Here is a 23059-nt window from a genome sequence, read left to right on the forward strand (position 1 = left end):
ATAAAAAAATTAAGGAAACTTTCATAAATTTTTCCACAATTTTACTGTGCTTATGGTGTGTTTTTCATAGGCCATGCATCTCAAAAACATAACACGAGTGCATAAATGATGCATTCTTGCTGCGTTTTAATGCATTTCAAGAGGGAGGTGTGTTGTTTTTTTTTTTTTTTTTTTTTTTTTTTTAAACTGACCAAAAATGCAGCAAGCAGGATTTTTAACACCAAAGTGAAGCGCAACAGACCAGTGCGAAGACACAGCGCCTTGGAAAAGTATTCATACCCCTTGAAATTTTTCACATTTTCTCATGTTACAACCAAAAACATAAATGTATTTTGTGTGATAGACCAACACAAAGTGGCACATAATTGTGAAGTGGAAGGAAAATGATAAATGGTTTTCAAAATTCATTACAAATAAGTGTGAAAAGTGTGGGGGGTACATTTGTATGGCGCCCCCCGGAGTCAATACTTTGTAGAACCTCCTTTCTCTGCAATCACAGCTGCAAGTCTTTTTGGGGATGTCTCTACCAGCTTTGCCCATCTAGAGAGGGACATTTCTGCCCATTCTTCTTCTCTGCAAAATATCTCAAGCTCTGTCAGATTGGATGGAGAGCGTCTGTGATCAGCAATTTTCAAGTCTTGCCACAGATTCTCAATGTGATTTAGGTCTGGACTGTGACTGGGTCATTCTAACACATGAATATGCTTTGATCTAAACCATTCCATTGTAGCTCTGGCTGGATGTTTCGGGTCGTTGTCCTGCTGGAAGGTGAACCTCCGTCCCAGTCTCAAGTCTTTTGCAGATTCTAACAGGTTTTCTTCTAAGATTGTCCTGTATTTGGCTCCATCCATCTTCCCATCAACTCTGACCAGCTTCCCTGTCCCTGGTGAAGAAAAGCATCCCCACAACATGATGCCGCCACCACCATGTTTCACGGTGGGGATGGTGAGTTCAGGGTGATGTGCAGTGTTAGTTTTCCGCCACAGTGTTTTACTTTTAGGCCAAAACATTCAATTTTGATCTCATCTGACCAGAGCACCTTCTTCCACATGTTTGCTGTGTCCCCAACATGGCTTCTCACAATCTGCAAACAGGACTTCTTATGTCTTTCTTTCACCAATGTCTTTCTTCTTGTCACTTCTCCATAAAGGGCAGATTTGTGGAGAGACGACTAATAGTTGTCCTGTGGACAGATTCTCCCCCCTGAGCTGTTGATCTCTGCAGCTCCTCCAGAGTTACCATGGACCTCTTGGCTCTTCTCTGATGAATGCTCTCCTTGCCCGGCCGGTCAGTTTAGGTGGATGGCCATGTCTTGGTAGGTTTGCAGTTGGGCTATACTCTTTCCATATTCGGATGATGGATTGAACAGAGCTCCGTGAGATGTTCAATGATTGGGAGATTATTAAAAAAAAAAAAATATATATATATATATATATATATATATATATATATATATATATATATATATATATATATATATATATATATATATATATTTATCCTAACCCAGCAAAATGTGGAAAATGTCAAGGGGTGTGAATACTTTTTCAAGGCGCTGTATGTAGAATTGGAAAGAGAGAGATAGAGAGATATAGAGATAGATAGAGAGATATAGATATAGAGATAGATAGATAGATAGATAGATATAGAGATAGAGAGATATAGAGATAGATAGATAGAGAGATATAGAGATAGATAGATAGATAGATATAGAGATAGATAGATAGATATAGAGATAGATAGATAGATATAGAGATAGATAGATAGATATAGAGATAGATAGATAGATATAGAGATAGATAGATAGATAGATAGATATAGAGAGAGATTAAAAAAAAAAAATTTTTTGGCCAAGTCCATCCTGCATTCCATTTGGTCCACCTCTATTAAATTTTTATAGTAAATGGCGGCAACGAAAAGTTACAACCTCTGCAGGAAAGAAATTCTCGATTCCCCCATCACAGACAACGCTGACAGGGGAGCCCCTCCTGCCGAGCCATTGTGTACCCCAGGCGGGGGGGCGGTGCCCCTGCTGGGAGTAAACAGCGACTATTGCCAACAGCCTCTAGTGATAATTGCATGGAAAATCTGACAAGCTGGTTGTGCCCAAGTTGATCGATTAACGTGGGTACAATCAGCCCCGCCCACACATGGGGTGTAAACATAAACAAAGCGTGGGCAGCGGCACAGAACGACCTTGGCTGTTAGTTACTGTTTATGTGTATATCAGATCTATAGGAGGTGTGGGGAGTGGAGAGGAGAAGGATCACACGATGGATCAGGCTTTTTATGGGCACATTCTGCCAGCAGGACCCAGCGGCTTACATTACAGAGGACAGGAGTGCCTAGACAGCAGAGTGACCGAGCCGAGGAGAGCAGAACATCACTGGGAGAACTAGACAGGAACCTATGAGAGAAGACACAACCCGGGATGGACCATACCATGACTCCACACTGGAGGAATACTCAACTCAGCACAACTTTATTGATGGCACTTACATCACCAGAGATTCCCCATTATTATGAGCCAGAGCTGTGAGTGCAGGACCCTCCCTGAATATGGGAGCAGAGAAGTGCAGAGCACTCCCCCCCACACACAGGATAGAACAGTCCCTCCCATCACCTGCAGGCAGCACAGTGCTCCCCCATATAAGGATACAATGGTACCGCCCATCACCTGCAGGCAGCACAGTGCTCCCCAATATTATGATAGAATGGTCCGTCCCATCATCTGAAGGCAGCACAGTGCTCCCCCATATTAGGATAGAGTGGTCCGTCCCATCATCTGAAGGCAGCACAGTGCTCCCACATATTAGGATAGAGTGGTCCGTCCCATCACCTACAGGCAGCACAGTGCTCCCCCATATTAGGATAGAATGGTCCGTCCCATCACCTACAGGCAGCACAGTGCTCCCCCATATTAGGATAGAGTGGTCCGTCCCATCACCTACAGGCAGCACAGTGCTCCCCCATATTAGGATAGAATGGTCCGTCCCATCACCTACAGGCAGCACAGTGCTCCCCCATATTAGGATACAGTGGTCCGTCCCATCACCTACAGGCAGCACAGTGCTCCCCCATATTAGGATAGAATGGTCCGTCCCATCAGCTGCAGGCAATAATATGCTCCCCCATATTATGATAGAATGGTCCCTCCCATCACCCGCAGGAAGCACAGTGCTCCCCCATATTATGATACAATGTGCAGGCAGCACAGTGCTCCCACCTAGTATAGAAATCAGAGTGATCCCCTGCGCTGGCCTCGCCCATTCCCGCTGCCCACGTGACCCCCGGCCCTCTCCTCGGTGTCCGGGGTGATGGGGGGGGGGTCACCGGCGAGCTGATATCAGTGACGGCGGCACCCCGGGTCCTCGGATGGGGTACGGAGCAGCGCCCGGCCCCGCTCCCCGCTGTCCCCTGGGAGGATGGCTCCGGATTGGGTCACTCACCATCATCTTGTCACTGTATTCAGGAACCTGGCTTTCAGCGCTTCCCACAATGCACAGGGGCTCGAGAACCTTCCGGAACCTTCCAACCGTCTACTCACTGTGGGCGGGGCCGTTCCGCCGTCACTATGGGGACCTCGTGCCTGCGGGTCACGCCTCTCTTCCGACGCGCGCCGCCGGATTGGCTCCTGAGCACTTTTCTGGTTTGCCATTGGTCAGAGCTCATACCAGCGAGCGTGACAGTTACCATAGAGACTGCCGTATGCGTTCCACGCCTCCCTCTCATCGATTGGCCGCTGGATTACCTTCCTTTCTTTTAACTAATTGATTCCTTGGGGCCGCTGATCGCCATCTTACTACACCCAACCTCCCAGACCTCCCCTTTTATGTTCAGACTAAGAATCCCATCATCACCCCGCAACCAACTAATCAATCATCTCCCCGGAGGAAATTCAGAGTTACACTTTTAAGAATCCCATCATCACCCCGCAACCAACTAATCAATCATCTCCCCGGAGGAAATTCAGAGTTACACTTTCCTTCTTGAGGGATAACACGGTATTACCGTCTATTAGTAATAATACAACATTGTCTTCTATTAGGATTAATACGCTGTACCCTATATTAGGAAGAGTACGGTAATCCTTGAATGACATTTCAATCCTCCAATCAGGGTCGAGTACCAGTCTAGTAGAAGGTGTAGGCGTGTCCCTGGTGGAGGAGGGGGACTCCTGATGTGTTCACAGTACAGGGAGACATGGGGGACCCCCTGACCCTCATACTGATCCTCCTCTCACTCCCCCTGCTGGCCAATGGTTAGTATCACATGGAAGGGGGTGACTGACCCTGTGTGTGTGCGCTGGGGGGACTGCTGGATCCATTATGGGGACCTTCTCCTATTATCTCTACTAATGTATGGATGGAGCCACTGCTGGGGGGGGGGTCATGGGGTGATGTCCGATCCTGTATGATTGGGGGATCAGGGGGTGAGGTCTGACCCCATAGGATTGGGGTAACAGCTGGGGGGATCATGGGGTGATGTCTGACCCCGTATGATTGGGGTGATAGCCGATCCTATGTGATTGGGGGATAATGGGGTGAGGTCTGACCCCGTGTGATTGGGGTGATGTCTGACCCTGTATGATTGGGGTAACAGCTGGGGGGATCATGGGGTGATGTCTGACCCCGTATGATTGGGGTGATAGCTGATCCTGTGTGATTGGGGGATCATGGCGTGAGGTCTGACCCTGTGGGATTGGGGTGATGTCCGACCCAGTAGGATTGGGGTAACAGCTGGGGGAATCATGGGATGATGTCTGACCCCATGTGATTGGGGTGATGTCTGACCCCGTGTGATTGGGGTGATGTCTGACCCTGTAGGATTGGGGTAACAGCTGGGGGAATCATGGGATGATGTCTGACCCCGTGTGATTGGGGTGATGTCTGACCCCGTGTGATTGGGTTGATGTCTGACCCTGTAGGATTGGGGTAACAGCTGGGGGGATCATGGGGTGATGTCTGGCCCCGTGGGATTGGGTTCATGTCTGACCCTGTATGATTGGGGTAACAGCTGGGGGGATCATGGGGTGATGTCTGACCCCGTATGATTGGGGTGATAGCTGATCCTGTGTGATTGGGGGATCATGGGGTGATGTCTGACCCTGTGGGATTGGGGAGCTGGGGGGATCATGGGGTGATGTCTGACCCTGTGTGATTGGGGTGATGTCTGACCCTGTGGGATTGGGGTGATGTCTGACCCAGTAGGATTGGGGTAACAGCTGGGGGAATCATGGGATGATGTCTGACCCTGTGTGATTGGGTTGATGTCTGACCCTGTATGATTGGGGTAACAGCTGGGGGGATCATGGGGTGATGTCTGACCCTGTGTGATTGGGGTGATGTCTGACCCTGTGGGATTGGGGTGATGTCTGACCCAGTAGGATTGGGGTAACAGCTGGGGGAATCATGGGATGATGTCTGACCCTGTGTGATTGGGGTGATGTCTGACCCTGTAGGATTGGGGTAACAGCTGGGGGGATCATGGGGTGATGTCTGACCCCGTATGATTGGGGTGATAGCTGATCCTGTGTGATTGGGGGATCATGGGGTGAGGTCTGACCCTGTGGTATTGGAGTGATGTCTGACCCAGTAGGATTGGGGTAACAGCTGGGGGGAATCATGGGATGGTGTCTGACCCCGTGTGATTGGGGTGATCGCTGATCCTGTGTGATTGGGGGATCATGGGGTGAGGTCTGACCCCATATGATTGGGGTGATGTCTGACCCTGTGGGATTGGGGTGTTGTCTGACCCCGTGTGATTGGGGTAACAGCTGGGGGGGATCATGGGGTGATGTATGACCCCATGGGATTGGGGTGATGTCTGACCCTGTATGATTGGGGTAACAGCTGGGGGGGGTCATGGGGTGATGTCTGACCCCGTATAATTGGGGTGTTGTCTGATCCCGTATGATTGGGGTAACAGCGGGGGGGGGGGGATCATGGGGTGATGCCTAATCCTGGGATGTTTATGTAGCGCCACCTGGTGTCTGACGCCGGCCTCTTCCCTCCACAGGTGTCCGCCTCCAGGAATATCTGTACTTCCAGGTGCTGAGTCCCGGGGACATCCGCTACATCTTCACCGCCACCCCCGCCAAGGACTTCGGAGGAGTGTTTGTAAGTCGGGGCCTTCGCACGAGTTCCACACTCCGGAGTACATGTTGTCAGTGTTCTCAGCGATCGCTCTCCAGTGATCGGCTCATCACTTTAATGAAATGCACAATCTTTAGATCAGGAGTAGGCAACCCCAGCACTGGTGCTGCAAGCAGAACGCAAAGCCTCTTTTTCCAGGACTTGACTCCCTCCCCATCAGCAGAGCAGCTCAGGGAGATGTCAGGGAGACACTAATGCATTCCAATCTCAGAATTCCCCACTCCGCACTGAGGGGGAGGGGCACTGCGCCCCCACACATTGTACAAGATGGGAAACATTCTTTCGTTCTCTAACTTTGTTGTAGCTGCGATTGTCAGCTTTTGTGATGGGGAAGAGATTGGGTGCAGTTCTGCTGGGGGGGGGGGGGGACCCTGTTTTCAGGAGGAGGAGCACTGTCATTGGCTACTGCTAAAGCCAATGAGTCCTGCTAGCACCGCCCACCATGTGGAGAAGAGGACTTGATTGGTTGCCGCTACCAATCTCAGAAAAAAGAGATTTCACTGCGATTGAGAAAACCCCAATCAGGTGACAGTTTGTGGAATTACTGTTGAGCTTCTGGGAACTTTGTTGAAATTATTCCTGAACCTTTGTGTCACTGACTACTGAACCCCAACACTGTGTCCCTTTAAGACACGGCCAGTATTCAGCGCAATGAAAATCACACACAACCACCTTTTCTTAGCAGCGGGGGCCCAACTTATGATCTGCACACAGGCCCACTGCTTTCAGAAAATGCCCCTGACCTGAGTTTATCATCGCACTTCCATCCCAGATGCTTCTATGTGACACCACATACATCCCGTACACCTCGTACATCCCGTACACCGCGTACATCCCGTACACCACATACACCGCGTACATCCCCCTACACCTCGTACATCCCGTACACCACATACATCTCGTACATCCCGTACACCTCGTACATCCCGTACACCTCGTACATCCCGTACACCCCGTACACCTCGTACATCCCGTACAAGGACATGGGTTGGATGCCAGAGGTGGATGAGCAGAATGAGTGTGCCAGCACAGGTAGTTCATACGTGGCTCATCTCTGCTTCCTTTCACCACTCCGCATATCACACATATAGATGAGAAGAGGGTACAGCGGTGGGGAAAACGAAGAGGAGGGTTTCAGAGGTGGAACAGAAGAGCAGGAGGTACATTGGTGGAAGGAGAATGGGGGTTTGGTGGTGGAAAGGAAGAGCAGGGGGGCAAAGCAGTGGGGCAGATGTGAAAGGAGGTCTATTGGTGGGGCAGGAGAGCAGAGGGAACAGAGGTGAGACAGATGTGCAGGAGGTACAGTGGATGAGAAAAGGGAGTTAGGACAGATGAGAAGATGGTTCAGCTGTGAGTCAGGAGAGCATGGGGGTAGATTGGTGGAGCAGATGTGCAGTGGTGGGGCAGAAGTGCAGGGGGTTACAGTGTTGGGGCAGATGAGCAAGGGGTTACAGTGGTGGGGCATATTTGTAGGGGGGACAGTGATCTGAGGCATGTGAGTGCAGGATGTTAATTTCTCACTACTAAAGTAGTAGTTTACAGCATTTACTTTATAAAAAATTTATTTGAAAACGTTTTTTCGGCACACTGTGCTCAAAGGGTTGCCTACCCCTGCTTTAGCGAATAAGAATTACTTACATTGTTAATGTTTTGAATATGATCTTGCTACTTTGTTGCTTTTTTTTTTTAAATGTATTTATTTTTTGCTTTATTGGATAAGAGGGCATGACGGTAGGCCACACATTGACTTGTATCTCTTCCCGTAGAGTCAGCGGTATGACCAGATCCATTTGGTCCCAGCGGATCCTCCGGAGGCGTGCGGAGAGCTCCATAACGGGGTGTTCATCCAGGGACAGATCGCTCTGGTGGAGAGGGGGTGAGTCTCCTACCACCAACACTCAAGTTGTCAAATTCATTTCTCTCGGGTTTGCGTCTAAAACCGCGATGACCAGCAGACCTTTTTAGAAGGTTAAATGGAAACGTTTGACATTAAATAGTGCGTTACCCTGACATCCTTTTTTTTTTTTTTTCTGTTTCTTGTATCTATGGAAACAGAATGATTACGGCGAATGTGAAATCTCTGATTACACAATTGGATTGCAGATACGAGGTGTTTAACCCTTAACCCCCCCCCCCCTCCGTGGAGACAAGTGTCCTCCATCTGCTAGACAAATGCCAGGCGTGACACATCGGCTCGCGTCATCACTCTCATACGCTGATGGCTGTCATTGTGGCATCACAGAAGCCCATTGGGGTGGTTGGCAATGCAATAAACTTTTTATTTTTGTCGGAGGTCACAAAACTTTTTTTTACTGAGGTCTTGTTTTGTGAATTTGTAATGGCGAAGAATTTTTTTTTTATATAAAAAAAAATAAAGAAAAAATAGAGAGGATCTCTCTCTCTCTCTCTCTCTTCTCTCTCTCTCTCTCTCCTCTCTCTCTCTCTCTCTCTCTCTCTCTCTCTTCTCTCTCTCTCTCTCTCTCTCTCTCTCTCTCTCTCTCTCTCTCTCTCTCTCTCTCTCTCTCTCTTCTCTCTTTCTCTCTTTCTCTCTCTTTCTCTTCTTTCTCTCTCTTTCTCTCTCTTTCTCTCTCTTTCTCTCTCTTTCTCTCTTTCTCTCTCTTTCTCTCTTTCTCTCTCTTTCTCTCTCTTTCTCTCTCTTTCTCTCTCTCTTTCTCTCTCTTTCTCTCTCTCTTTCTCTCTCTATCTCTCTCTATCTCTCTCTTTCTCTCTCTATCTCTCTCTATCTCTCTCTTTATATCTCTATCTCTCTCATCTCTCTCCTCATCTCTCTCTCATCTCTCTCATCTCTCTCTCATCTCTCTCTCATCTCTCTCTCTCTCTCATCTCTCTCTCATCTCTCTCTCATCTCTCTCTCATCTCTCTCTCATCTCTCTCTCATCTCTCTCTCATATCTCTCTCATCTCTCTCTCATCTCTCTCTCATCTCTCTCTCATCTCTCTCTCATATCTCTCTCATCTCTCATATATATAATATATATATATATATATATATATATATATATATATATATATAATATCTCTAGTGATCTTATTTAATTGGCATATAAAATAAACTCCTCAAATGTCTCAGTTTAGCTATGCAAGTTAGTCATAGAGCTGTTGACAAGGTAGCCAACTCCTACTGTCGCTGGTAAATTTGGCCAGGGCATCGTTGACCTCTGGATGAAAAAGCGTTTATACGCCATCCTATCTTTAAAGAGGAATTTCTCAAGTTGTCTTCCAGGACAGCCAATGAGGCGTAGGGCTCCTCCCACCAGGACAGGAAACTCATTACCCCCATAAGGGGGTATTAGGTGTGCATAGGTGTGAATCCAGCCTTACACCTGTACCTCCCCAGTAATGTTTTGTACCTCATCCAATGCAACAGGTGTAGCAAAGGATCTTATGTTGGCGAAACAGGACAGAAGTTGCAAGCGAGGATGAATTTGTACAGATATTTACCATCAAGGAACATAAAGAAAGCTTTGGGCTGGGAGACAAGTTCATAGCCTGGGTGAAGCAGCTATATGCGGCTCCTACTGCTAGGCTGCGCATAAATGGAGATCTCACAGATTTCACCCCTGTTGTTTGCGCTCGCCCTGGAGCCGTTGGCAGCCACAATAAGATCTTCTCCTGCTATTGTGGGCTTCAATAGGGCATCAGGCGTAGAAAAAATTTCCATCTACGCAGATGACGCTCTCCTCTATCTTGGTGATGCTGCCGAATCCCTTACTATTGTAATGTCATTAATAAAATACTTTGGCTGTTGTTGGGATTCTCCATCAATTGGAGTAAATCGGTACTTCTGACTGTGGAAAACCCAATAACTTCATTGCCGCTTGCTGTGTCTATTAAAGTGGTGTAAACCCATGGTGGGGGGAGGGGGGGTGAAAGCTACCTGCAAGGCAAAGGCATAATGAGCTAGTATGCTATGCTATTATGAATAACTTACCTGAGAACGAAGCCCCCGAAGCGGTCCTCCGTCTTCATGTGTGCCGCTGCCATGGATCCCGGAATGACTTCCGGGTCTCGCTGCTCCTGCGCTGTGATTCGCCGGAGCAGCGATGACTTCACTCCCGCGCATGCGCACAGGAGCCGACGCTCGCGCATATCGCCATGATCTGCGGCCTGCCCAGTGCGCCGTAGACAAGCGGTGGCTGTCTTCGGGTAAATATCTCCTAAACCGTATAGGTTTAGGAGATATTTCTTGAACCTACAGGTAAGCCTTAATCTAGGTTTACCTGTAGGTCAAAGTGGTTTGTAAAGGTTTACAACCACTTTAACCCTGCCAAATATTTATAAGAAAATCTGCTGCCCCTTTTCAGGAAACTTCAAATGACTTGTAATATGTGGTGTAAGCTGCCACTGTCAGTAACTGGTAGGATAAACTCAATTTAAAATGGTGTGGTGTCCCCAATTATTGTACATAATGCATAATTCCCCCCCAGTGGATTCCACGTAGATCAGGGATATGCAATTAGCGGACCTCCAGCTGTTGCAGAACTACAAGTCCCATGAGGCATAGCAAGACTTTGACAGCCACAAGCATGACACCCAGAGGGAGAGGCATGATGGGACTTGTAGTTTTGCAACAGCTGGAGGTCCGCTAATTGCAGATCTCTGATGTAGATGGTTCAAGCGTATTGACACCCTATTCAGATCCTTGATTTGGAAGGAGCAAGTGTCTAGTATCCATCTCTCAACACTACAGTATGGCAAGGATCGGGGGAGGGGCGGCAGTGCCCAATTCAGAGTTGTATTTCTATGCCTCTCAGCTACAGCATCTGAGTGGCGGTGGATCACCAACTGAATCTGACCCGATAAATGGCTTGCTACAGACCCGATCGCCGATGGCGACTACGTTAGCGGGCTTGGGAGACTGGTTTACCCAATCTACCACAATCCGCTCCCACTATTATACTTTTGAACAAATTACGGACTGTAGTTAAACAAAGTTTAGGAACAGTGGGTTTTCTAGACATTACCCCACTATGGCATAATCCAAACCTGGCGGAGGTACATAAATTAGAGGATTTTCAGTCATGGCAACAAGCTGGCATTTGCAGCGTTTCCCAACTGTATAATCAAAATGTGCTAAAAATCCTTCAGGCGGAATTGAATCTACCTAGACAGCAGTTTTACCGATATCTCCAGTTGAGAGATGCTATACATGCTCAGGGGCGCTTAACTTACCTCTCGCTATCAAGCCATCCTTTGATACTAGATGTCTTCTACGGAACAGAGAAAAAAAAGGCCTAATATCCCATATTTGTTCTTTGTTACTGTCAAATCTACAAGATCCGGCACCTTTGCCATGTAAAAAAGGGATGGACGCAGGATCTGGGGGGAGGTTGATGATGAAGCCTGGGAGATGTGTTTACAATCTGGTCCCATTACATCAGTCTCGCAGTCCCACAGGTTAGCCCATCTATTTCTACTACATAGGGCAGGGGTTCCCAACCAGTGGCCCGCGGAGCCCTCTGATGTGGCCCGCGGAGCCCTCTGATGTGGCCCGCGACCTCCTGCTCTGGGATAGAATAGAAAGAATACTGGGCATATCTTTTCTGCAGTGGGTACTGGGCTGCTTTCAAACTGATCTGCAGGTGCAGAACAGTTTTACCTGCAGGTTACCTGCACTGAGCCATAGACTTTTATTATTACCCGAGGGTTTGGTGAGCTTTCTGAAAGTGCACCAAACCTGCAGAATATAATAGAAATCTATTGCAAACTGCAGGAAAGCCAAAGGTACACTGCGTTGCACATGTGGTGCCGGTAAACCGCAGCACATCAGTGTGAAAGCAGCCTTGGACCCATTTCACAGGGTCAGTCCGACCAATTGTACCCTCCATTCACCTTTTAAAGTGGAGGGCCACCCTGAAAAAAGAAAATACATTAAAAATTAGAAAAAAAATCATTAAAAAAAAAAAAATGTTTTTTTTTTTAACTTACCAGAAATGCCTGTTGCTAGGCACATCATCCTAATCTGCCTCTTCCTCCTCCACGGAGATCTTCTTTCTTCTCTCCTCTGTGCGGCATCTTCTGGGTAATGGGTCGCGCTGTGTTCTGTGAACTGTGTGTCCCATTCACAAAGCGCTGCGCGACTCGCGCATGTGCAGTAGGAAACGGGCAGTGAAGCCGCAAGGCTCCACTGCCTGTTTCCCTTACCCAAAATGGCGGCGCCGGGACCCGAGAGCCGAGGGACGGGTCAGCCTCGGGTGGCCGACATCGCGGGCGCCCTGGACAGGTAAGTGTGCTTATTAAAAGTCAGCAGCTACAGTGTTTGCAGCTGCTGACTTTTACATTTTTTTTTTTTTTTCAAAACCGGCCCTCCTCTTTCAGTAGTGGCAGACATAAACCGACTTGTGTTCTACCTCCAATACGATCTGCCAAAAAGTATCGTGGGCTGCGTCAGTGTCTGCTCTGCAAATGCATAGTGGACACGGACATGCCATTCACCTGCTCCGCTCATTGTGGCCCGCGACCGATTACCAAGTCGCTTAAGTGGCCCTCGCTCTTCAAAAGGTTGGGCACCCCTGACATGGGGCTTACCGCACACCCGTTCAGTTGCATCGCTGGGGTAGGAGGGAGTCTCCACTGTGCCCTAAATGTAATATGTAATGTGTCTTTCATAGACCAGTTTTTAGAGATATACATTTATATAACCATTTTATGTAATAGTTATTAATCAACTTTATACTGAGTGTATTTTATATTAGACTGGTTACAAGAATACTTAAAGGTGTATATTCAAAATGCACAGCAAAAAGCACTGCAGAAACAGATCAAAAGCAAACAGCATAGGTGTACCGAGTCTTATGCTGGCCTCACCGATCAATTTTTAGATGAGAATATTCATATGAAAAATCTTTGTACATTCGCTGAATGAAAGAATGTCTGAAATTTTCACTTGGTTTTTAACATTCTGTTTTTAAAATTGTCTTTTCTGAATGAAAACCACATGCCGCGTAGCGTACACACGACCGGACTGAATCCTTCGGATAATTCGATCGTGTGTGTCTGGGCTCCAACTGACTTTTTTTCTTCCCCCAAAGTCCAGCGGATTTAGGAATAAAACTTGCTTCAAATCTGTCTGCCGGACTCGGGTTTCTAGCAGACAATCCGCTCATCTGTGTGCTGGTCTGACGGAATAAAACCGACACTAGGGCAGCTATTGGCTACTGGCTATGCACGTCCTTATTCTACGTCATCACGTTGGAATCCGTCTGACTTTTGGAGTGATGGTGTGGGGCCAAGTCCGTTCGTTTGAAAGTCTGGCGGACCTCAGCTGCAAAGTCTGTCGGATTGTCTGCCGGGCCAAGTCCGTCAAAGTCCGGTTGTGTGTACGCAGCAATACACTGTCTGAAAATTCCTTTGACCAAGAAGATTTCTATTTCCAAATTTTCCCGTCACTGATACTCGGTTGAAAAATGAACGTCTGATTTGACCCCACCAACGGCTAGAAAATCAAATGAACGTTCTTAACCACCCCCCCCGCCGCCCTCCGGTGCTTCTACCGACTCACCGCTTCCATCGGTGATTCGGTCACAGGATCCGCCGGCCCCCGGATAATACCATAGAGATTTCCGGTGGATCAGATCGTCCCCAGAGTCTCTATGACCGTTCAGAGGCCGGGCGCGATGTTATGACGTCACGCCCGGCCTCTGCATTCAAAATAACGGCGCCGATTTGGCTAGGAAGCCAGGATCTTTATTTTTTTTTATTTTTTTTATTTTTTTTTTAGGCTTCCCAGCCTAGAGGTGAGTTATGGGGTCCTATTGACCCCCCATATCTCACTGTAAATAGGTCCGATCGTGCCATATTTCTATTACAAGGGATGTTTACATTCCTTGTAATAGGAATAAAAGTGTCAAACTAAAAAAATAAATGTAAAATTAACAATAAAAAAAAATGAAAGCTCCCCTGTCCCCGTGAGCTTGTGCGCAGAAGCGAACGCATACGCAAGTCCCGCCCACATATGAAAACGGTGTGCAAACCACACGTGCGGTATCGCCGCGAACGTTAGAGCGAGAGCAATAATTGTAGCACTAGACCTCCTCGGTAACACAAAACATGTAACCAGTAAAAACGTTTAAAACGTCGCCTATGGGGATTTTTAAAGAGGGATTCCTCCAAAAAAAAATATATTAAAAGCCAGCAGCTATAAATACTACAGCTGCTGACTTTTAATAAATGGACACTCACCTGTCCCGGGTTCCAGCGATGCCGATCGACCGCTTGGGCCTCGGCTGCCGCCGCCGCCATTCTAGGTGAGGGAATCAGGAAGTGAAGCGAATCGGCTTCACTTCCCGGTTCCCTACTGCGCATGCGCGAGCCGCGCTGCGCAATAGGAAATCTCCGCACTGTCTCTGAGACCCGTGTGTGTCCCAGCAGACAGCGCGGCAGGGCAGGAAATGGCGTAGACTCCCGTGGGAGTCTATGCCCGGAAGTGGGTGAAAATACCTGTCTTTGACAGGTATCTCCACCCCCCTCCCCCCTGAAAGGTGTCAATTGTGACACCGGAGGGGGGGGGGAGGGTTCCGATCAGCGGAGGTTCCACTTTAGGGTGGAATCCCGCTTTAAATACCAAAGTTTGGCGCCATTCCACAAGCGTGTGCAATTTTGAAGCGTGACATGTTGGGTATCTATTTACTCTGCATATCTTCATCTATCACAGTATGCAAAAAAATTGGGCTAACTTTACTTTTTTTATTTAATTTTTATTTTTTTTAAGCATGAAACTGTTTTTTTTTTTTTTTTTTAAACGTGTTAGAAAAATTGCTGCGAAAATACCGTGTGAGATAAAAAGTTGCAATAACCGCCATTGTATTCTCTAGGGTCTTTTCTAAAAAAAACATAATAATATAATAATTATTATATATAATAATAATAATATAATGTTTGGGGGTTCTATGTAATTTTCTAGCAAAAAAAATGATGAATTTTACATGTAGTAGAGAAATGTCAGAATTGGCCTGGGTGTGAAGTGGTTAAAATGAATTGTGTTTGGTTTTTTTTTGTTTTTTTTGAAGGAAGAAGTTTTTTGTTTTTGTGTGTTGTTTTTTATTTAAAAAATAAAATAAAAACCAAAAGTCTTCCTTCAAAAAAGTCATTTTTTTTGCCTACTTTTACAAAACAGATCAAAGTGTGGAACCTCTAAATATTATCCAATCTTCTTGAAATTTAGCATATATATATCTTTTTTTTATATCACTCAGACTCGGGGCGTAAGCAAAGTCTGCAAAAATTTTACAGTTTTAGTTTTTTTTTTTCCATTAGAAAATTAAACACCCTAGTGTGTGTGTGTGTGTGTGTGTGTGTGTGTGTGTGTGTGTATATATACAAACACACACACACACACACACACACACACACACACACACACACACACACACACGTATGTATATGTGGGGGTTCTAAGTAATTTTATAGCAAAAAATACTGATTTTACCTTGTAAGCAACAAGTGTCAGAAAACGGTTTAGTCTTTAAGTGGTTAATATCGGTTTTGGGCGGGATGACTCTTGGCATGTGCCCAGCTCCTGACTTTTCTTTGTCTTGTCCTCCCCATAACAGCGGCTGTTCTTTCCTGTCCAAGACGCGGGTGATCCAGGAAAATGGCGGCATGGCGGTGATCATCGCTGACAACGCATCGGACAATGACAGCATCTATGTGGAGATGGTCCAGGATAACTCGGGGAGGACAGCCGATATCCCGGCATTGTTCTTACTCGGCAGAGACGGGTGTGTGTGTGATACTCCACTGTACCGAGTCACGGTTTACAGTACAGGTGCTCATCCTGTGGCCCTCCAGATGTTGTGGAACTACAAGTCCCATCATGCTTCTGCCTTTGGGAGTCATGCTTGTGTAATCGACAGCCTTGCAATGCCTCATGGGACTTTCAACAGCTGGAGGGCCGATGTTGAGCACCCATGGTTTACAGGCTATCACGTGATCACTGCTGGCCAGCCACAGTGATCACATGACTGGGAAGCCCTTAAAGGGGCAGGAAGGGGTTAAGGGCTATTAACGATTTCTGTATGGCTTTACAGTATGTCTTTCTCTTTTATCAGGTACATGATTCAGCGCTCCTTGGAGCAACACGGACTCCCCTGGGCCATCATTTCCATCCCAGTCAATGTAAGCAGTATCCAGACCTTCGAACTCAAACAACCCCCATGGACTTTCTGGTAGAACGTACCTGGTGCCCTCCACTCTTACAGACAATCGGTGATGCGCTGTTCTACATCTGACCAGTAGACGGCGACAACGTCTTTTTATTTTATACTGTATAACGTGAAATAGAAAGTCCAGCCCAACCCCCTAACTACACAGTTGGTACTTCCCTTGACTGCACTGCAGCTTTCTGTGTTACCTACCTGCCCACTGGACTATGAAGGAGCTGAAAGCCTCTCTTCCCGTTCCCTGCCTCCTCTAAGCTGCCTAAACCACTTCCCTTCCAGCTCCCGGTGCCTGAAAGCATTGTAGATGATAACTAGAGTCCAAGTTGCTTTAGTGCTTTCTTCACACCAGGTGCACCGAGCCGCATTAATCATTACAAGGACTATGATAAAATATAATTGTTTTCTATGTGACCTGTTCACACCATACATGTGCTCTGGATTACATTTTTTTTTTTAAATCTGCAAAAAATGTGCAATGTGCATGACAGTGCGCTGTTGCACATAAAGTTAAACAAATACTTAGTTTATTTTTTTTTTTTCCCCTTCCTTTCTTAAAGCGGAGGGCCACCCTAAAATAAATAAAAAATTCATTAATATTCTTAGAAAAAATAAGAAAAAACGAGTGCGTAAAACCAAAAGTGAACTAGATAAGCAAACGGAAGCTGCCAAACATTAAAAAAAAAAAGTGTTCCCAAACAAAAAGAAATCAAAGTGAATGTGTGGCACTAGCTGTAGTGAAAAGAAATGGAAAATAAAGATGAATCCAAATAGTCAAAAATAATCAGCAGTGTAAAGCCAAATCTAAATCCATGTGATGAAAGGACACCAATAATAATTGAACTACATCCAAAATAACTCTAAAAATGCATAGAAAAAAACAATCAAAGAAAAAAGGAAAAAAATCGCATGAAGTGAACTAAATCGCATAAAATGGCATAAAATGACACAAACGTCACATGAAGTGCAAAAAAGATCTAGTATAGGTGAAAGAATCTAAAGTGCATAGAAGTGCAAAAAAAAAATCACAAATCAGTGAAAAGAAAAACAATAAATGGCAGGAAAGTCGCAAAGTGCAAAATTATGGGAGATTAAATATAAAATTGAAAACGAGTGTAAAGTGCAATAAAGTTCCAACGTAAATGTGCTAAATCTTCATAGGACAGTTCATATCAAGAACATTTTCTGCACTTGCACTTTATGTTCTTGATATGAACTGATTTTTTTTTTTTTGTTTGCACTTTAGCGACTTCCCTGCAATTTGGATTCATCTTCATTATTTCTTTTCACTAAAGCTAGCGCCACAAATTCACTTTGATTTCATTAATATTCTTAAATTTTTTTTTTTTACTTACCAGAAACCCCCTGTTGCTAGGCAGTCTTCCTAATCTGCCTCTTCCTATTCCACGGCGCTGTTTCTTCAGTAACTCCTCTCCGGCGAGAGCCCCCCCGTTGTTTTCTGGGACATGTGTGTGTGTGTCCCAGAAACCAATGGGGCCCATTCACAAAGCGCCGCGTGACTCGCGCATGCGCAGTGGGAAACTGGCAAAGAAGCCGCAAGGCTCCACTGCCTGTTTCCCTTAGTTAGGCTGGCGGCGGCCCTCCTCTTTAACTTTAACCTCTTGCCAACTGAGATTTGCAGCGCAGCGCACGCCTGCTGGTGTGATCGGGCCATTACAGCTCTACTACTCCCAGTCTGATCTCTGCTGTGCAGGGATAATATAGAAAAGGAGATTTCAGGCACAAAACTATCAGTATTGCGTGAATACACTGGAGGCTGTTTTTGTATTGTATATTGTTCTGAAGTTCCCCTACTTCTTTTTTATTTATTTATTTTTTTGTGTTTCTTTGGGCAAAACTGAAAATTCTTCTGTTGGAAGATATCCATGAGATAGACACAGTCTTTTTTTTTTTTTTTCTTCCCAAGTCTGAGTTCACACCTATGCGTATTTTAGTGCTTTTTGTCCATTTAACATGGTTTCCCATGGGACACGTTCACATCTATGCGTTTTCTTACCCTTTGCATTTTTGGAAAGGGTCGGGACTTTTTTTTTTCCAGATTGCCTATTGCATTTAATAAACTTCAATGGGCCCTCCCCAAAATCCATACTAGACCCTCCTTTGAGCATGCAGGTCAGCAAAGGGAGGGGACGAGCGCACGCACGCACACACCACACCACACCCCCCCCCCCCAGGCCACATGCTTTCAACATAGGGGGGAGCTCTTCCCCACAACTCTGGCCAGTGATTGTGGGGGGCCTGCGAAAGGGGTGCCTATTCAGAATCTGGAAGCCCCCTTTAACAAGTACCCAGATCCTAACCCCCCTCATGTGAATGAGTATGGGGACCCATTTACCAAACAAGTGTAAAAGGTGAGTAAAGACACAATACGAGTTGTTGGCCATTCCTTTATTAAAGAATAAATAAAAAATAAAAAAAAATGCCCGCAAAGTGGCTCCAACATCCAACATGATGCCTGCTGCACTGCTGGTCGCCAAAAAAAAACTCATCCTGCGGGGGGGGGGGCGGGTTGGGAGCTGATCTGAGGCCCCTCTTGTTAAAGGGAGCTTCCAGATAAACAAGCCCCCCAGACCCCTACAACCACCTGCCAGGGTTGTGGGGAAGAGGCCCTTGTCCCCATGGGGGCAAGGTGTTTGGGGGGGGGGGGGGGGTACCCAAAGCACCCCCATGTTGAAGGCATGTGGCCTGGTATGGTTCAGGAGGGGGTACTTGCCCCCCACCTGCCGAGCCACATGCTCTGATAGGGGGTCTGATATGGATTTTGGGGGGAGACACCCACGCCACATTTTTATTATATCATTTTTGGCATGTATTCGACCTGAAGGGCACCGTGGTGTGTGGGTTTTTTTTTATATATTTTTTATTTTATTTTTTAAATGTGCTCCACCTGGTTCTATAAGCTGAATGTGGGAGCAGAGGAGGGCACGAAAGAGGCGGGCGACAAAGTCCCAGCATTCCTTGTACTACACCAAGGGCCGGTCTGTTAGACATTGTATGCAGTGCTGCATTTTGTGGCATTTGCAGGCACAATTTTTATTATTTTTATTTTATTTTTTTCTTGTATAATACGCTGTGTATGTTGTTCATTGGCGTTGGACACACTGAACTTGCACTATTGCTGTTTAAAAGGTTTGGTCCACCCAGAACTGATATTTCCATGTTTGTAGTGGATGCTGGAGAACTAACACCCCTCTCTTCTCTTATGCTCTTGGTGAGATTCCTGTGCTGAGTTCCCAGGTCTGTACACCCGCTGTGCCCATTATGAGGGGTTCCCACCATCCCTGTGCTGAGTTCCTGGGTCTGTACACCTGCTGTGCCCATTATGAGGGGTTCCCACCATCCCAGGGCTAAGTTCCCAGGTCTGTACACCCGCTGTGCCCATTATGAGGGGTTCCCACCATCCTTGTGCTGAGTTCCCGGGTCTGTACACCTGCTGTGCCCATTATGAGGGGTTCCCACCATCCCTGTGCTGAGTTCCCGGGTCTGTACACCTGCTGTGCCCATTATGAGGGGTTCCCACCATCCCAGGGCTAAGTTCCCAGGTCTGTACACCCGCTGTTCCCATTATGAGGGGTTCCCACCATCCCAGGGCTAAGTTCCCAGGTCTGTACACCCGCTGTTCCCATTATGAGGGGTTCCCACCATCCTTGTGCTGAGTTCCCGGGTCTGTACACCTGCTGTGCCCATTATGAGGGGTTCCCACCATCCCTGTGCTGAGTTCCCAGGTCTGTACACCCGCTGTGCCCATTATGAGGGGTTCCCACCATCCCTGTGCTGAGTTCCCAGGTCTGTACACCTGCTGCACACATTGCTGTGAAAACAAATGTGAACCATAGTGTGCCTCACCCAAACCATGGGACACCAATGGCAAAAAAAAAAAAATCTGACAGGGGCTATAACCCTTCCTTACTTTATCCAATTTAGAAAAAACGTTTTGCCTTTAGTAACACTTCAAGGGACACATTTTTCTACGTAATCTAAAAACAAAACAAAAAATCTAAATGTAAAAAAATAAGTTTTTTTTTTTCTTTTCTAATTTGACCAGTGTTCATTTTACTGTAAATAAAGTATATATTTACGTCTATTTGTCTTGTCACTAAATGTATGTTTCTTCTACAAGCATAGAAATTTCATTTGTAAAAAATGGAGGGAAAACTATTTTTTTGCAACAAAAAAGTATGAAAAACAAAAAAATGGGGGGGGGGGGGGGGGGGGTTTGCAGGAGGAATTAAATAAAAACAAATTGATGAAAATTATAATGGGGATGAAGGAGTTAAGGAAATGTGTGTGTGTGTATATATTATAATATATATATTATTTTTATTTAGAGCCCTATTCAAATTGGTCTGTGTACACAGCATTCACTATACACCACCTAGTGGCCATTAGACTTGTGCACAATGGAAAATTTTGTTTAGTTTCGGTTTGTTGTCATTCGTAAAATTCATCATTTTGTTCTGTTATATTCGTTATGTTACCTTAATACGTTTTCGGATAATTCGTTATTATTCGTAGAGTGTCGAATTCATTCGTTCATATTCGTTGAAATTCGCTATTTATGTATGTATAGACATTCGTGATAATGATTCGTAGTTTGGAAAGTCGTTTGTTTATTGAATCTTTTAACACACACAATGACAACGTCTCTTCTCCTCGGCTCAAATACAATACAATACAACACCCTTCTAACTCACTTCTCAGGAATGCACTTTGCCAGTAATCCATCCTCCGGCACAAAATTAATCAGCTGATTGGACTATGAGATTGACTTTGAGCTGAACTTTTGTTTCATTAGATCTTTAAAGAATTACCGAATCATGTCGAATTCATTTGTTATATTTCTTTCGTATTCATTATTTTTTTATTCGAATGTCCGAAAGATGCAAAATTCGGCCGAATTTAGATTCGTTACGAAACAAATTGTACAAGCCTAGTTGCCATCATGCATTTTATTTCCCTGAATAAAGCATTTAAAAATAAATGTTTTTTATACATAGACACCCCCCCCCTCCCATTTTTTATTTTTTGTAATAATTGGGGGTCTATATATAAAACATTTGTTGTGCATCACCTCATGGCCATAATGCATTTTTTTCTGATTGAGGTATTTATACAAAGAAATTAATTATGGCCACTGAGTGGTGCTGAGTATATACAGTATCTCACAAAAGTCAGTACACCCCTCACATTTTTGTAAATATTTTCTTCTATCTTTTCATGTGACAACACTGAACAAATGACACTTGTCTACAATGTAAAGTAGTGAGTGTACAGCTTGTATAACAGTGTAAATTTGCCGTCCCCTCAAAATAACTCAAAACACAGCCATTAATGTCTAAACCGCTGGTAACAAGAAGGGAAAGAACTATCTGAAAACAACAAAAAAAAATAAAAATTGTTGCTCTACATAAAGATGGCCCAGGCTATAAGAAGATTGCCAAGACCCTGAAACTGAGCTGCAGCACGGTGGCCAAGACCATATAGGGGTTTAACAGGGTTTAACAGGACAGGTTCCACTCAGAACCGGCCTCGCCATGGCCAACCAAAGAAGTTGAGGTCACGTGATCAGCGTCATATCCAGAGGTCTTTGGGAAATAGACGTATGAGTGCTGCCAGCATTGCTGCAGAAGTGGAAGGAGTTGGGGGGGGGGTCAGCCTGTCAGTGCTCAGACCATACGCCGTACACTGCATCAAATTGGTCTGCATGGCTGTCATCCCAGAAGGAAGCCTCTTCTAAAGATGATGCACAAGAAAACCCGCAAACAGTTTTCTGAAGACAAGCAGACTAAGGAAATGGATTACTGGAACTGTGTCCTGCGGTGTGATGAGACCAAGATAAATGTATTTGGTGTCAGGTGGTGACAAGCGTGTGTGGGGGCAACCAGGTGAGGAGTACAAAGACAAGTGTGTCTTGCCTACGGTCAAGCATGGTGGTGGAAGTGTCCTGGTCTGGAGCTGCATGAGTGCTGCCGGCACTGGGGAGCTACAGATCATTGAGGGAACCATGAATGCCAACATGTACTGTGACATACTGAAGCAGAGCATGATCCCCTCCCTGCAGAGACTGGGCCGCAGGGCAGTATTCCAACATAAGGACCCCAAACACACCTCCAAGATGACCACTGCCTTGTTAAAGAAGCTGAGGGTAAAGGTGATGGACTGGCCAAGCATGTCTCCAGACTTAAACCCTATTGAGCATCTGTGGGGCATACGCAAACGGAAGGTGGAGGAGCGCAAAGTCTCCAACATCCACCAGCTCTGTGATTTGCTCATGGAGGAGGGGAAGAGGATTCCGGTGGCCACCTGTGAAGCTCTGGTGAACTCCATGCCCAGAAGGGTTAAGGCAGTGCTGGAAAATAATGGTACACAATACACAATATATGGTACTGATGAGACAGCCCTGAAGAGATCACTGATGGGCTGTACTGATGAAGTGGCACTGATGGGGGTCACTGATGGACTGTACTGATGAGGCAGCGCAGAAGGTGGCACTGATGGGCTGTACCAAGGAGGCGGCACTGATAGGCTGTACTGATAAGCATTGATGAGGCGGCACTGAAGGTGTCACTAATTGGTGGTTCTGATGGAATGTACCAATGATGCGGCACTGATGGGCAGCAACACTAATGATCATTCCCCCCGATTATCAGTGTAAAAGTCCCCTGTCACAATTGCTAGTTACCGGCTCTCCTCAGGTGTTTTCACA

General features: G+C 45.9%; 2 protein-coding genes across 2 annotated transcripts in view; one reads left to right on the plus strand and one right to left on the minus strand.

Moving 5' to 3' along the window:
- The window catches only part of CCT7 (chaperonin containing TCP1 subunit 7), a 31714-nt gene extending 28112 nt beyond the window's left edge, over nt 1-3602 (minus strand). Inside the window, exon 1 of the mRNA XM_077478122.1 lies at nt 3450-3602. Coding sequence (XP_077334248.1) covers nt 3450-3455 — 6 coding nt within the window. The 5' untranslated portion in view covers nt 3456-3602. The remainder of the gene's footprint in view (nt 1-3449) is intronic.
- A 363-nt stretch (nt 3603-3965) lies between these two features.
- Nucleotides 3966-16757, plus strand: PRADC1 (protease associated domain containing 1). Its single transcript, XM_077478123.1, has 5 exons — nt 3966-4261; nt 6019-6119; nt 7922-8031; nt 15727-15894; nt 16225-16757. Exons 1-5 carry the CDS (start codon nt 4204-4206, stop codon nt 16343-16345), a joined length of 558 nt encoding a protein of 185 aa, XP_077334249.1. The 5' UTR covers nt 3966-4203; the 3' UTR covers nt 16346-16757.
- Nucleotides 16758-23059: the final 6302 nt, after the last annotated feature.

The sequence above is a fragment of the Lithobates pipiens genome, unplaced genomic scaffold (genome assembly GCF_037356315.1).
Source record: "Lithobates pipiens isolate NorthernLeopardFrog02 unplaced genomic scaffold, aLitPip1_a1.2 Scaffold_13, whole genome shotgun sequence".
Lineage (NCBI taxonomy): Eukaryota > Metazoa > Chordata > Amphibia > Anura > Ranidae > Lithobates > Lithobates pipiens.